The sequence below is a fragment of the Oncorhynchus gorbuscha genome, linkage group LG21, assembly GCF_021184085.1.
Source record: "Oncorhynchus gorbuscha isolate QuinsamMale2020 ecotype Even-year linkage group LG21, OgorEven_v1.0, whole genome shotgun sequence".
Classification (NCBI taxonomy): domain Eukaryota; kingdom Metazoa; phylum Chordata; class Actinopteri; order Salmoniformes; family Salmonidae; genus Oncorhynchus; species Oncorhynchus gorbuscha.
In genome coordinates, this window is record NC_060193.1 from 1,193,659 (window position 1) to 1,209,667 (window position 16,009).

General features: G+C 45.1%; 1 protein-coding gene across 3 annotated transcripts in view; it reads right to left on the minus strand.

The window, feature by feature from the left end:
- Positions 1–15,285, minus strand: part of LOC124007710 (Fc receptor-like protein 5) — a 60,729-nt gene extending 45,444 nt beyond the window's left edge. Inside the window, exon 1 of one of the 3 annotated variants that reach the window (XM_046318424.1) lies at positions 15,185–15,285. In XM_046318424.1, the coding sequence (XP_046174380.1) occupies positions 15,185–15,218 (34 nt within the window). In that variant the 5' untranslated portion in view covers positions 15,219–15,285. The remainder of the gene's footprint in view (positions 1–15,184) is intronic. The other 2 variants (XM_046318423.1, XM_046318422.1) reach the window with 2 other exon arrangements.
- Between the last annotated feature and the right edge of the window lie 724 nt (positions 15,286–16,009).

The following is a 16,009-nucleotide window of genomic DNA, read 5'->3' on the forward strand; positions in this document are numbered from 1 at the left end:
CTCAGTAGTGTGTATGCGCCTGTATGACCTCCCTACAATGCCTGGGCATGCTCCTGATGAGGTGGCGGATGGTCTCCTGAGGGATCTCCTCCCAGACCTGGACTAAAGCATCCGCCAACTGCTGGACAGTCTGTGGTGCAACGTGGCGTTGGTAGATAGAGCGAGACATGATGTCCCAGATGTGCTCAATTGGATTCAGGTCTGGGGAACGGGCGGGCCAGTCCATAGCATCAATGCCTTCCTCTTGCAGGAACTGCTGACACACTCCAGCCATATGGGGTCTAGCATTGTCTTGCATTAGGAGGAACCCAGGTCCAACTGCACCAGCATATGGTCTCACAAGGGGTCTGAGGATCTCATCTCGGTACCTAATGGCAGTCAGGCTACCTCTGGCGAGCACATGGAGGGCTATGCGGCCCCCCAAAGAAATGCCACCCCACACCATGACTGACCCACCGCCAAACCGGTCATGCTGGAGGATGTTGCAGGCAGCAGAACGTTCTCCATGGCATCTCCAGACTGTCACGTGTGCTCAGTGTGAACCTGCTTTCATCTGTGAAGAGCACAGGGCACCAGTGGCGAATTTGACAATCTTGGTGTTCTCTGGCAAATGCCAAATGTCCTGCACGGTGTTGGGCTGTAAACACAACCCCCACCTGTGGACGTCGGGCCCTCATACCACCCTCATGGAGTCTGTTTCTGACCGTTTGAGCAGACACATGCACATTTGTGGCCTGCTGGAGGTCATTTTGCAGGGCTCTGGCAGTGCTCCTCCTTGCACAAAGGCGGAGGTAGCGGTCCTGCTGCTGGGTTGATGCCCTCCTACGGCCTCCTCCATGTCTCCTGATGTACTGACCTGTCTCCTGGTAGCGCTCCATGCTCTGGACACTACGCTGACAGACACAGCAAACCTTCTTGCCACAGCTCGCATTGATGTCCCATCCTGGATGAGCAGCACTACCTGAGCCACTTGTGTGGGTTGTAGACTCCGTCTCATGCTACCACTAGAGTGAAAGCACCGCCAGCATTCAAAAGTGACCAAAACATCAGCCAGGAAGCATAGGAACTGAGAAGTGGTCTGTGGTCACCACCTGCAGAACCACTCCTTTATTGGGGGTGTCTTGCTAATTGCCTATAATTTCCACCTGTTGTCTATTCCATTTGCACAACAGCATGTGAAATGTATTGTCAATCAGTGTTGCTTCCTAAGTGGACAGTTTGATTTCACAGAAGTGTGATTGACTTGGAGTTACATTGTGTTGTTTAAGTGTTCCCTTTATTTTTTGAGCAGTGTATCTAGATATTTAACCTTCATCTGAAGGTAACCCATACAAATGAATGGTAGTATGGATATATACAGGAAGTTTCCATACACCTTATAGCCAAATGAATGGTAGTATGGATATATACAGGAAGTACAAATGAAGGTAGTATGGTTTCCATACACCTTATAGCCAAATGAATGGTAGTATGGATATATACAGGAAGTTTCCATACACCTTATAGCCAAATGAATGGTAGTATGGAGATATATATAGATATTAACTCATACAAATGAATGGTAGTATGGGGTCTGACACCATGGAAACAGCTAGTCTAACTGGGGTCTGATACCATGGAGACAGCTAGTCTAACGTCATGGAGACAGCTAGTCTAACTGGGGTCTGACACCATGGAGACAGCTAGTCTAACTGGGGTCATGGAGACAGCTAGTCTAACGTCATGGAGACACAGCTAACTGGGGTCTGACACCATGGAGACAGCTAGTCTAACTGGGGAGTAATACCATGGAGACAGCTAGTCTAACGTCATGGAGACAGCTAGTCTAACTGGGGTCTGACACCATGGAGACAGCTAGTCTAACTGGGGTCTGATACCATGGAGACAGCTAGTCTAACGTCATGGAGACAGCTAGTCTAACTGGGGTCTGACACCATGGAGACAGCTAGTCTAACTGGGGAGTAATACCATGGAGACAGCTAGTCTAACGTCATGGAGACAGCTAGTCTAACTGGGGTCTGACACCATGGAGACAGCTAGTCTAACTGGGGAGTAATACCATGGAGACAGCTAGTCTAACGTCATGGAGACAGCTAGTCTAACTGGGGTCTGACACAATGGAGACAGCTAGTCTAACTGGGGAGTAATACCATGGAGACAGCTAGTCTAACGTCATGGAGACAGCTAGTCTAACTGGGGTCTGACACCATGGAGACAGCTAGTCTAACTGGGGAGTAATACCATGGAGACAGCTAGTCTAACTGGGGTCTGATACCATGGAGACAGCTAGTCTAACTGGGGTCTGACACCATGGAGACAGCTAGTCTAACTGGGGAGTAATACCATGGAGACAGCTAGTCTAACTGGGGTCTGACACCATGGAGACAGCTAGTCTAACTGGGGTCTGACACCATGGAGACAGCTAGTATAACTGGGGTCTGATACCATGGAGACAGCTGGTCTAACTGGGGTCTGACACCATGGAGACAGCTAGTCTAACTGGGGAGTAATACCATGGAGACAGCTAGTCTAACTGGGGTCTGACACCATGGAGACAGCTAGTCTAACTGGGGAGTAATACCATGGAGACAGCTAGTCTAACTGGGGAGTAATACCATGGAGACAGCTAGTCTAACTGGGGTCTGACACCATGGAGACAGCTAGTCTAACTGGGGAGTAATACCATGGAGACAGCTAGTCTAACTGGGGTCTGACACCATGGAGACAGCTAGTCTAACTGGGGAGTAATACCATGGAGACAGCTAGTCTAACTGGGGTCTGACACCATGGAGACAGCTAGTCTAACTGGGGAGTAATACCATGGAGACAGCTAGTCTAACTGGGGTCTGACACCATGGAGACAGCTAGTCTAACTGGGGAGTAATACCATGGAGACAGCTAGTCTAACTGGGGAGTAATACCATGGAGACAGCTAGTCTAACTGGGGAGTAATACCATGGAGACAGCTAGTCTAACTGGGGTCTGACACCATGGAGACAGCTAGTCTAACTGGGGAGTAATACCATGGAGACAGCTAGTCTAACTGGGGTCTGACACCATGGAGACAGCTAGTCTAACTGGGGAGTAATACCATGGAGACAGCTAGTCTAACTGGGGTCTGACACCATGGAGACAGCTAGTCTAACTGGGGTCTGACACCATGGAGACAGCTAGTCTAACTGGGGAGTAATACCATGGAGACAGCTAGTCTAACTGGGGTCTGACACCATGGAGACAGCTAGTCTAACTGGGGAGTAATACCATGGAGACAGCTAGTCTAACTGGGGTCTGACACCATGGAGACAGCTAGTCTAACTGGGGAGTAATACCATGGAGACAGCTAGTCTAACTGGGGTCTGACACCATGGAGACAGCTAGTCTAACTGGGGTCTGACACCATGGAGACAGCTAGTCTAACTGGGGAGTAATACCATGGAGACAGCTAGTCTAACTGGGGTCTGACACCATGGAGACAGCTAGTCTAACTGGGGAGTAATACCATGGAGACAGCTAGTATAACTGGGGTCTGATACCATGGAGACAGCTAGTCTAACTGGGGTCTGACACCATGGAGACAGCTAGTCTAACTGAGGGTATAACTGGGGTAATACCATGGAGACAGCTAGTATAACTGGGGTCTGATACCATGGAGACAGTTAGTCTAACTGGGGTCTGACACCATGGAGACAGCTAGTCTAACTGGGGAGTAATACCATGGAGACAGCTAGTATAACTGGGGTCTGATACCATGGAGACAGCTAGTCTAACTGGGGTCTGATACCATGGAGACAGCTAGTCTAACATCATGGAGACAGCTAGTCTAACTGGGGTCTGATACCATGGAGACAGCTAGTCTGACTGGGGTCTGATACCATGGAGACAGCTAGTCTAACTGGGGTCTGATACCATGGACACAGCTAGTCTAACTGGGGTCTGACGCCATGGAGACAGCTAGTCTACCTGGGGTCTGATACCATGGAGACAGCAAGTCTAACTGGGGTCTGATACCATGGAGACAGTTAGTCTAACTGGGGTCTGATACCATGGAGACAGTTAGTCTAACTGGGGTCTGATACCATGGAGACAGCTAGTCTGATACCATGGAGACAGCTAGTCTAATTGGGGTCTGATACCATGGAGACAGCTAGTCTAACTGGGGTCTGATACCATGGAGGCAGCTATGGTTCTATATAATACTGTATATTAGATGGAAGGGAGTTCATGACTCTATATAATACTGTATATTAGATGGAAGGGAGTTCATGACTGTATAATACTGTATATTAGATGGAAGGGAGTTCATGACTCTGTATAATACTGTATATTAGATGGAAGTGAGTTCCATGCCCTCATGACTCAGTATTACAGACCTACAGTATATCTATCCTGCCCTGTCTTTCTATGGTCTTCTAAAGCCACGTTAACAGATCACCGACCATAATATCGACAGAAACATGGCAGACATTGTTTAGAATCAATCATCAAGGTGTTTTTCACAATTATATTCGATGAAAAATAATTCCTGGCAGTCGGTTTCTCATCAAAGGCAAACGGAAAAATACTGCAGCTGGAGATTACGCAATAATTGTGACGGAGGACACCAAGCGACTACCTGGTAGATGTAGTCTCTTATGGTCAATCTTCCAATGATACGTCACAATGCTGCAGACAGCTTGGGGAAAACGTGGAAAACGTAAGCTGACTCCTAGCTCCTCCACAGCCATATAAGGAGTCATTGAAATGAGGCGGTTTCAAAAAATGCGGCACTTCATGATTGGATTTTTATCTGGGTTTCGCCTGAAACATCAGTTCTGTGGTACTCACAGACAATATCTTTGCAGTTTTGGAAACGTAAGAGTGTTTTCTTTCCAAAGCTGTCAATTATATGCATAGTCGAGCATCTTTTCGTGACAAAATATCTTGTTTAAAACGGGAACGTTTTTCATCCAAAAATGAAAATAGCCCCTAAATCCAACTTGTTAAACTTTGCCAAAAGATTTCAAACTACTTTTGTAATACAACTGTAGGTATTTTTAAACGTTAATAATCGATCAAATTGAACACGGGATGATCTGTGTTCAATACAAAAAGAAAACAAACTGATGCTACTTTTCTGTTCACGCGCCTCACTCTCATCCAAGATGGCCGTACTTCTTCATTACACAAAGGATAAACCTCAACCAATGTCTAAAGACTGGTGACATCCAGTGGAAGCGGTAGGAACTGCAAACAAGTCCCTTAGAAATCTGGTTTCCAATGAAATTCCATTGAAAAGACAGTGATCTCAAAAAAAAAGAATCTGAATGGTTTGTCCTCGGGGTTTTGCCTGCTACATAAGTTCTGTTATACTCACAGACATGAATCAAACATTGTTAGAAACTTCAGAGTGGTTCCTATCCAAATCTACTAATAATATGCATATCTTATATTCTGGGGATGAGTAGCAGGCAGTTGATATTGGGCATGCTATTTGGTGTCCTTTAGTGTCTAGTTAGGTGGAGACGCCTTAAGTGTCAAGTTAGGTGGAGACTCCTTTAGTGTCTAGAGAGTTAGGTGGAGACGCCTTTAGTGTCTAGTTAGGTGGAGACTCCTTTAGTGTCTAGTTAGGTGGAGACGTCTTTAGTGTCTAGAGAGTTAGGTGGAGACTCCTTTAGTGTCTAGTTAGGTGGAGACTCCTTTAGTGTCTAGAGAGTTAGGTGGAGACGCCTTTAGTGTCTAGTTAGGTGGAGACACCTTTAGTGTCTAGTTAGGTGGAGACTCCTTTAGTGTCTAGTTAGGTGGAGACACCTTTAGTGTCTAGTTAGGTGGAGACTCCTTTAGTGTCTAGTTAGGTGGAGACACCTTTAGTGTCTAGTTAGGTGGAGACTCCTTTAGTGTCTAGTTAGGTGGAGACTCCTTTAGTGTCTAGTTAGGTGGAGACTCCTTTAGTGTCTAGAGAGTTAGGTGGAGACTCCTTTAGTGTCTAGTTAGGTGGAGACTCCTTTAGTGTCTAGTTAGGTGGAGACACCTTTAGTGTCTAGTTAGGTGGAGACTCCTTTAGTGTCTAGTTAGGTGGAGACTTTAGTGTCTTTAGTGTCCTTTAGTGTTAGTTAGGTGGAGACTCCTTTAGTGTCTAGTTAGGTGGAGACACCTTTAGTGTCTAGTTAGGTGGAGACTCCTTTAGTGTCTAGAGAGTTAGGTGGAGACGCCTTTAGTGTCTAGTTAGGTGGAGACTCCTTTAGTGTCTAGTTAGGTGGAGACGCGTTTAGTGTCTAGTTAGGTGGAGACTCCTTTAGTGTCTAGTTAGGTGGAGACGTGTTTAGTGTCTAGTTAGGTGGAGACACCTTTAGTGTCTAGTTAGGTGGAGACTCCTTTAGTGTCTAGTTAGGTGGAGACGCGTTTAGTGTCTAGTTAGGTGGAGACTCCTTTAGTGTCTAGTTAGGTGGAGACACCTTTAGTGTCTAGAGAGTTAGTTGGAGACGCCTTTAGTGTCTAGAGAGTTAGGTGGAGACGCCTTTAGTGTCTAGTTAGGTGGAGACACCTTTAGTGTCTAGAGAGTTAGGTGGAGACGTCTAGTGTCTAGTTAGGTGGAGACGCCTTTAGTGTCTAGAGAGTTAGGTGGAGACTCCTTTAGTGTCTAGAGAGTTAGGTGGAGACTCCTTTAGTGTCTAGTTAGGTGGAGACTCCTTTAGTGTCTAGAGAGTTAGGTGGAGACTCCTTTAGTGTCTAGAGAGTTAGGTGGAGACTCCTTTAATGTCAAGAAAGTTAGGTGGAGACGCGATTGGCTTCCTTGTGCCTTGCTGTGAAATGATCTATAATACAGTTTACATTTGGAGAAATTCGTGCCTATAGGTTATTTCAGACAGTTGTTAGGAAACCTTTTTACTGAAGATTGTGACTATTTTTTATTATTGTGTGTGTCTGAATGTGTTCCTAATACTTTGGATATTTAATTAAACCACACAGATAGTAAACCACACAGATAATAAACCACACAGATAGTAAACCACACAGATAGTAAACCAGATAATCACAGAGTATAAGACACAAGTGCTCCGTCTCACCTGCCGCGACACACAGAGAGAGAGGAGAGAGAGAGAGATAGGGAGAGAGAGAGATAGGGATAGAGAGAGAGGAGAGAGAGAGAGACAGAGACAGAGACAGAGACAGAGACAGAGACAGAGACAGAGACAGAGACAGAGAGAGAGAGAGGAGAGACAGAGACAGAGACAGAGATAGGGAGAGGGAGAGGGAGAGGGAGAGGGAGAGGGAGAGGGAGAGGGAGAGGGAGAGGGAGAGGGAGAGGGAGAGGGAGAGGAGAGACAGAGACAGAGAGAGACAGAGAGAGACAGAGAGAGACAGAGACAGAGACAGAGAGAGAGAGAGAGAGAGAGAGAGAGAGAGAGAGAGAGAGAGAGAGAGAGAGAGAGAGAGAGAGAGAGAGCAGAGCAGAGCAGAGCAGAGGTCAGGATCCTGCATTTTTTCAGCATTTTCTTTAAAAAAAGATAGATTAGGTGTTAGATAAACTTGGATTTTTTGTCAGGAACACATACTGGATTCTACCCTCTACAACATAACCCCTACTTCAAAACTTAAAACCTACAACCTTATTTTGGACGGAATTACGGAACTACCAAGGATTATTTTTCTATATAGCAAATTCTCTGGAAAACAACAGAAACCTGAAAACACCATACAACCTGGAACTGAGTGAGTAATGTTTAGTCTGAAACTATATTCTATTTCCAAAAGCCAAGAAGAAAAATACACAACATTACTTTATAAGGACTGAATTCTAACATAATTCTGCCAAGCTTGATACAGCTTCAACTAGCACTGACATGTCAAGTGAGAGGTGTCAAAGCCCATTAGCCCAACAATGGCAGGAGAGTCACGCAGTCTACCCCAACCAAATGGAGAGGCCTTAGAAGCTGCCTCCCACTGTTCAGAGGTAATTAAAATACAGTACCCTGTGTATGTAAAGAATGATAAGGCAAGAAAAGATTACAAAATGAAGCTCCTTATGGAAAATCAAGAGACACTTTTTGCTGACTATTACAAAAATGGGAACATCAGCAACCTTATCTTCCACACAAACCATCCCCTGGCATGGCACAGTGCTATATTAGCACACTACCCCTTTGTTAAGAGAGGGGAGGAAACTCAGAATACTTGATAACGAGGACTCTCGAGTCAGGTAATATAAATATCTATAAGTCCGGAACAGAAATGGTACAGGGTAAACCCAAACAGTTTCAGCTGGACTTTCACCTAATCAAAGAATTAGCCCAGCAGGAGAAGCTCTCCCTTGATAAAGATACCCCCACCCCGAGTGGGTGAGACCAGACCTCATCATTATGTAACCCCACAGACGAGCAACCCCCAGCGGAGAGTCAACCTCCCAGCACAGATTACCACCCCTCATTGAAATGAAGGACAAATTCACCCAGCTGGAGGTAAGGCAGGTGGAGCTGGAACAGCAGGTGATTACACTTCAGTCAGCACAGACCCAGACAACAGTCCAGCACAACAACACCCCATCAACCAGACCTGGAGAGCTGGAGGTGGACAGAGACATATCTGCACTCTGGACTGTGGTGAGACAACTTCAACAGGAGAAAGAGCAGGATCAGGAGAAGAACAGAGCACAAGAGGAGAGGATCAGACTGCTGGTGGAGGAGAGGTTGAGGGGGATGGAGGAGAGCGTGAGAGGGACGGAGGAGAGGTTGAGGGGGACGGCGTGTGACAGAGAACAACCCACTAGAGAGGTGGCCACCCCCACAGAGAAGCCAGCAGAACAGCCCACCTCAGCACCTGACAAAAGTCTCGACACCACAGCAGAACAGTCCACACCAGACCCTGACCATAGAGTCGACATCGCAGCAGAACAGACAAATGAAGAACCCCAAGCCCAGCGGCTCTCACCCCCTCTGAGCACCCCCCCCCTGTCAGCCAACCTGATAGCCCTTCTGACAACCCCCCTACACCCACTGAGGACAAACACAAGACACAGATTGTACTACTTATGGACTCAAATGGGAAATAATAGAAGAAAAAAACTTTTCCCAAACACAGTGTGTCTAAACTCTGGTGTCCAAACACCCAGCGCGCCCTAGACCTTCTGTCTGAGGCCAAACAAGGGTCACCCAGCCACTTAATAATACACACAGGCACAAACGACCTGAGAACACTGCAGGAAAGCGTGGCCACAGCACTGAAGGGAGTGATTGAAAAGGCTTCTTCTACTTTCCCCAACGCACAAGTGGTTATCTCCACCGTACTACCATGAAAAGACTTCCACCCTGCCACAATACAGCGGGTAAACGCAAGTATTTCTCGTGACTGTGCCTCAAAACCAAATGTTTTCCTGGCCCACCACTCCACCCTGGACTTGAACAGCCTCTATGACCAGGTCCACCTCTACAAGGCAGCAGTGCCCACCTTTGCCCGAACTCTAAAGGACATCGCTCTCAAACGTATCCCCAACACTTCACACAGGAGCAACAGATCAATAGACACCCCACCCAGACCAGCGAGACACCCTCCCAGACCTGCAGGACCCCCTGGACCTACACATAGAGGACCCACGCCAAGAGGAATTACATCCAGACCACAGCACCCCCAGACACATCCACACCCCCACCCCAACCAATCAACACCCCCCACGTCACCCATGCCCACACCCCATTTAGGCCCCCTCAGAGCAGACCTATGCCACTTCTGCACACCCCATGCACCCCACCCCCGCAAAGAGGGCCTCAACATGGAAGCCACACATACGCCCAGGTAGTGAGCGGACAAACAGTCCCAACCCCCACTCTCACACTTTCCCAAGCCAATGGCATGTACCAGATGCTCAGCAGGCTCTGCTCACACTTACTGGCCTGAGGACAAACCACGACCAACAACATTGGACACTCTATGGAACAAAAAGCCTTCACTATATCATCCTGGAATATCCAAGGCCTGAGGTCATCTGCCTTTGGCCTAAAGAGCAGAAACCCAGACTTCACCAAAGAAATCGGTAATACAGACATTGTCATCCTGCAAGAAACCTGGTATAGAGGAGACGGACCCACTGGTTGCCCTCTAGGTTACAGAGAGCTGGTAGTCCCATCCACCAAACTACCAGGTGTGAAACAGGGAAGGGACTCAGGGGTATGCTAATTTGATATAGAGCAGACCTAAATCACTCCATTAAATTAATCAAAACAGGAACATTCTACATTTGGCTAGAAATTCAAAAGGAAATTATCCTAACAGAGAAAAATGTCCTCCTGGGTGCTACAGTGCCTTGCGAAAGTATTCGGCCCCCTTGAACTTTGCGACCTTCCGCCACATTTCAGGCTTCAAACATAAAGATATAAAACTGTATTTTTTTGTGAAGAATCAACAACTAGTGGGACACAATCATGAAGTGGAACGACATTTATTGCATATTTCAAACTTTTTGAACAAATCAAAAACGGAAAAATTGGGCGTGCAAAATTATTCAGCCCCTTTACTTTCAGTGCAGCAAACTCTCTCCAGAAGTTCAGTGAGGATCTCTGAATGATCCAATGTTGACCTAAATGACTAATGATGATAAATACAATCCACCTGTGTGTAATCAAAGTCTCCGTATAAATGCACCTGCACTGTGATAGTCTCAGAGGTCCGTTAAAGGCGCAGAGAGCATCATGAAGAACAAGGAACACACCAGGCAGGTCCGAGATACTGTTGTGAAGAAGTTTAAAGCCGGATTTGGATACAAAAAGATTTCCCAAGCTTTAAACATCCCAAGGAGCACTGTGCAAGCGATAATATTGAAATGGAAGGAGTATCAGACCACTGCAAATCTACCAAGACCTGGCCGTCCCTCTAAACTTTCAGCTCATACAAGGAGAAGACTGATCAGAGATGCAGCCAAGAGGCCCATGATCACTCTGGATGAACTGCAGAGATCTACAGCTGAGGTGGGAGACTCTGTCCATAGGACAACAATCTGTCGTATATTGCACAAATCTGGCCTTTATGGAAGAGTGGCAAGAAGAAAGCCATTTCTTAAAGATATCCATAAAAAGTGTCATTTAAAGTTTGCCACAAGTCACCTGGGAGACACACCAAACATGTGGAAGAAGGTGCTCTGGTCAGATGAAACCAAAATTGAACTTTTTGTCAACAATGCAAAACGTTATGTTTGGCGTAAAAGCAATACAGCTCATCACCCTGAACACCCTATCCCCACTGTCAAACATGGTGGTGGCATCATCATGGTTTGGGCCTGCTTTTCTTCAGCAGGGACAGGGAAGATGGTTAAAATTGATGGGAAGATGGATGGAGCCAAATACAGGACCATTCTGGAGACGGAGATTTGTCTTCCAACTAGACAATGATCCAAAACATAAAGCAAAATCTACAATGGAATGGTTCAAAAATAAACATATCCAGGTGTTAGAATGGCCAAGTCAAAGTCCAGACCTGAATCCAATCGAGAATCTGTGGAAAGAACTGAAAACTGCTGTTCACAAATGCTCTCCATCCAACCTCACTGAGCTCGAGCTGTTTTGCAAGGAGGAATGGGAAAAAATTCAGTCTCTCGATGTGCAAAACTGATAGAGACATACCCCAAGCGACTTACAGCTGTAATCGCAGCAAAAGGTGGCGCTACAAAGTATTAACTTAAGGGGGCTGAATAATTTTGCACGCCCAATTTTTCAGTTTTTGATTAGTTAAAAAAGTTTGAAATATCCAATAAATGTCGTTCCACTTCATGATTGTGTCCCACTTGTTGTTGATTCTTCACAAAAAAATACAGTTTTATATCTTTATGTTTGAAGCCTTAAATGTGGCAAAAGGTCGCAAAGTTCAAGGGGGCCGAATACTTTCGCAAGGCACTGTACCTATATCCCCCCACTAGAATCCCCATACTTTAATGAAGACAGCATCTCCATCCTATAGGAGGAAATCAATCATTTCCAGGCCCAGGGACATGTACTAGTCTGTGGCGACCTAAATGCCAGAACCGGACAAGAACCTGACACCCTCAGCACACAGGGGGACAAACACCTGCCTGGAGGTGACTGCATTCCCTCCCACATATGCCCCCCTAGGCACAACTATGACAACACAACCAACAAAAACGGGTCACAACTCCTGCAGCTCTGTCACACTCTGGGTATGTACATAGTCAATGGTGCTGCTTCGAGGGGACTCCTATGGTAGGTACACCTATAGCTCATCTCTTGGCAGTAGTACTGTAGACTACTTTATCACTTACCTCAACCCAGAGTCTCTCAGAGCGTTCACAGTCAGCCCACTGACACCCCTATCAGACCACAGCAAAATCACAGTCTACTTAAACAGAGCAATACTCAATCATGAGGCATCAAAGCCAAAGGAACTGAGTAACATTAAAAAATAGATGGAATGAATGCAGTTTGGAAACCTACCAAAAAACAATTAGGCAACAACAAATTCAATCCCTTTTAGACAATTTCCTGGGTAAAACGTTCCACTGTAATAGTGAAGGTGTAAACTTGGCAATCTCTCAGCTTCCCTATCAAATCTAAAAATCTCAAATAGAAAACCGAAGAAAATGAACAATAATGACTAATGGTTTGATGAAGAATGCAAAAATCTAAGAAAGAAATTGAGAAACCTGTCCAACCAAAAACATAGAGACCCGGAGAACCTGAGTCTACGCCTTCACTATGGTGAATCACTAAAACAATACAGAAATACACTACGGAAAAAGAAGGAACAGCATGTCAGAAATCAGCTCAATGTAATTGAAGAATCCATAGACTCTAACCACTTCTGGGAAAATTGGAAAACACTAAACAAACAACAACACGAAGAATTATCTATCCAAAATGGAGATGTATGGGTAAACCACTTCTCCAATCTTTTGGCTCTATAACAAAGAACAAAGAGCAAAAACATATACATGATCAAATACAGATCTTAGAATCAACTATTAAAGACTACCAGAACCCAATGGATTCTCCAATTACATTGAATGAGTTACAGGACAAAATAAAAACCCTCCAACCCAAAAAGGCCTGTGGTGTTGATGGTATCCTCAATGAAATGATCAAATATACAGACAACAAATTCCAATTGGCTATACTAAAACTCTTTAACATCATACTTAGCTCTGGCATCTTCCCCAATATTTGGAACCAAGGACTGATCAGCCTAATCCACAAAAGTGGAGACAAACTTGACCCCAATAACTACCGTGGAATATGTGTCAACAGTAACCTTGGGAAAATCCTCTGCATTATCATTAACAGCAGACTCGTACATTTTCTCAATGAAAACAATGTACTGATCAAATGTCAAATTGGCTTTTTACCAAATTACCGTACAACAGACCATGTATTCACCCTGCACACCTAATTGACAACCAAACAAACCAAAACAAAGGCAAAGTCTTCTCATGCTTTGTCGATTTCAAAAAAAAGCCTTCTGGCATGAGGGTCTGCTATACAAACTGATGGAAAGTGGTGTTGGGGTAAAACATACGACATTATAAAATCCATGTACACAAACAACAAGTGTGCGGTTAAAATTGGCAAAAAAACACATTTCTTCACACAGGGTCGTGGGGTGAGACAGGATGCATCTTAAGCCCCACCCTCTTCAACATATATATCAACGAATTGGCGTGGGCACTAGATAAGTCTGCAGCACCCGGCCTCACCCTACTAGAATCCGAAGTCAAATGTCTGCTGTTTGCTGATGATCTGGTGCTTCTGTCACCAACCAAGGAGGGCCTACAGCAGCACCTAGATCTAATGCACAGATTCTGTCAGACCTGGGCCCTAACAGTAAATATCAGTAAGACCAAAATAATGGTGTTCCAAAAAGGTCCAGTCACCAGGACCACAAATACAAATTCCATCTAGACACTGTTGCCCTAGAGCACACAAAAAAACTATACATACCTTGGCCTAAACATCAGCGCCACAGGTAACTTCCACAAAGCTGTGAACGATCTGAGAGACAAGGCAAGAAGGGCATTCTATGCCATCAAAAGAAACATAAATTTCAACATACCAATTAGGATTTGGCTAAAAATACTTGAATCAGTCATAGAGCCCATTGCCCTTTATGGTTGTGAGGTCTGGGGTCCGCTCACCAACCAAGACTTCACAAAATGGGACAAACACCAAATTGAGACTCTGCACGCAGAATTCTGCAAAAATATCCTCCGTGTACAACGTAAAACACCAAATAATGCATGCAGAGCAGAATTAGGCCGATACCCACTAATTATCAAAATCCAGAAAAGAGCCGTTAAATTCTATAACCACTTAAAAGGAAGCGATTCCCAAACCTTCCACGACAAAGCCATCACCTACAGAGAGATGAACCTGGAGAAGAGTCCCCTAAGCAAGCTGGTTCACAAACACAAACACACCCTACAGAGCCCCAGGACAGCAGCACAATTAGACCCAACCAAATCATGAGAAAACAAAAAGATAATTACTTGACACATTGGAAAGAATTAACAAAAAAACAGAGCAAACTACAATGCTATTTGGACCTACACAGAGAGTACACAGCGGCAGAATACCTGACCACTGTGACTGACCCAAAATTAAGGAAAGCTTTGACTATGTACAGACTCAGTGAGCATAGCCTTGCTATTGAGAAAGGCTGCTGTAGGCAGACATGGCTCTCAAGAGAAGACAGGCTATGTGCTCACTGCCCACAAAATGAGGTGAGAACTGAGCTGCACTTCCTAACCTCCTGCCCAATGTATGACCATATTAGAGAGACATATTTCCCTCAGATTACACAGATCCACAAAGAATTCGAAAACAAATCCAATTTTGATAAACTCCCATATCTACTGGGTGAAATTCCACAGTGTGCCATCACAGCAGCAAGATTTGTGACCTGTTGCCACGAGAAAAGGGCAACCAGTGACGAACACACACCATTGTAAATACAACCCATATTTATGCGTATTTATTTTATCTTGTGTCCTTTACCATTTGTACATTGTTAAAACACTGTATATATATAATATGACATTTGTAATGTCTTTATTGTTTTGAAACTTCTGTATGTGTAATGTTTACTGTTAATCTTTATTGTTTATTTCACTTTATATACTCACTTAATATATTATCTACCTCACTTGCTTTGGCAATGTTAACACATGTTTCCCATGCCAATAAAGCCCTTGAATTGAATTGAATTGAGTACTTACAGAGCTGCCAGCAGAGTGGTGTCAGTTCTCTCATGTTTTGATGCTGAGTGAGACTGAACTCCAGTTTTAGACTTATAGACAGTATGCCTCTTTCCTGTTCTGACCACACACACACGGCCCTGCTGACGTTGTGAAACAGAGGAAGAGAGAGTAGATTATTTAGTCTACACTTCCTCTACCACTGTATATTTCTATAGATCTGAGAGTATTGACTAGCTGATGAAACAGAGAGAGTAGATTATCTTGTCTATACTTCCTCTACCACTGTATATTTCTATAGATCTGAGAGTATTGACTAGCTGATGAAACAGAGAGAGTAGATTATCTTGTCTATACTTCCTCTACCACTGTATATTTCTTCATTGCCACTTCTCCCACCCCTGGACTAGGATCATATCCGTTAATGCCAACCATTCCCATCTGCTCAACTGTGTTATTCTGAGAGGACTGACCTCTAACCCCTACTGTCAGACACTACTGTAGATCTGAGAGGATTGACCTCTAACCCCTACTGTCAGACACTACTGTAGATCTGAGAGGATTGACCTCTAACCCCTACTGTCAGTCACTACTATAGGGAGGAGGAGCTAAAGGATCGAGAGTAGGGTCTCGGGAGTAGGGTCCAGGGAGTAGGGTCTAGGGAGTAGGGTCTAGGGAGTAGGGTCTAGGGAGTAGGGTCCAGGGAGTAGGGTCCAGGGAGTAGGGTCCCGGGAGTAGGGTCCAGGGAGTAGGGTCCAGGGAGTAGGGTCCAGGGAATAGGGTCTAGGAGTAGGGTCTAAGGAGTAGGGTCTAGGGATTAGGGTCCAGGGAGTAGGGTACAGGGAG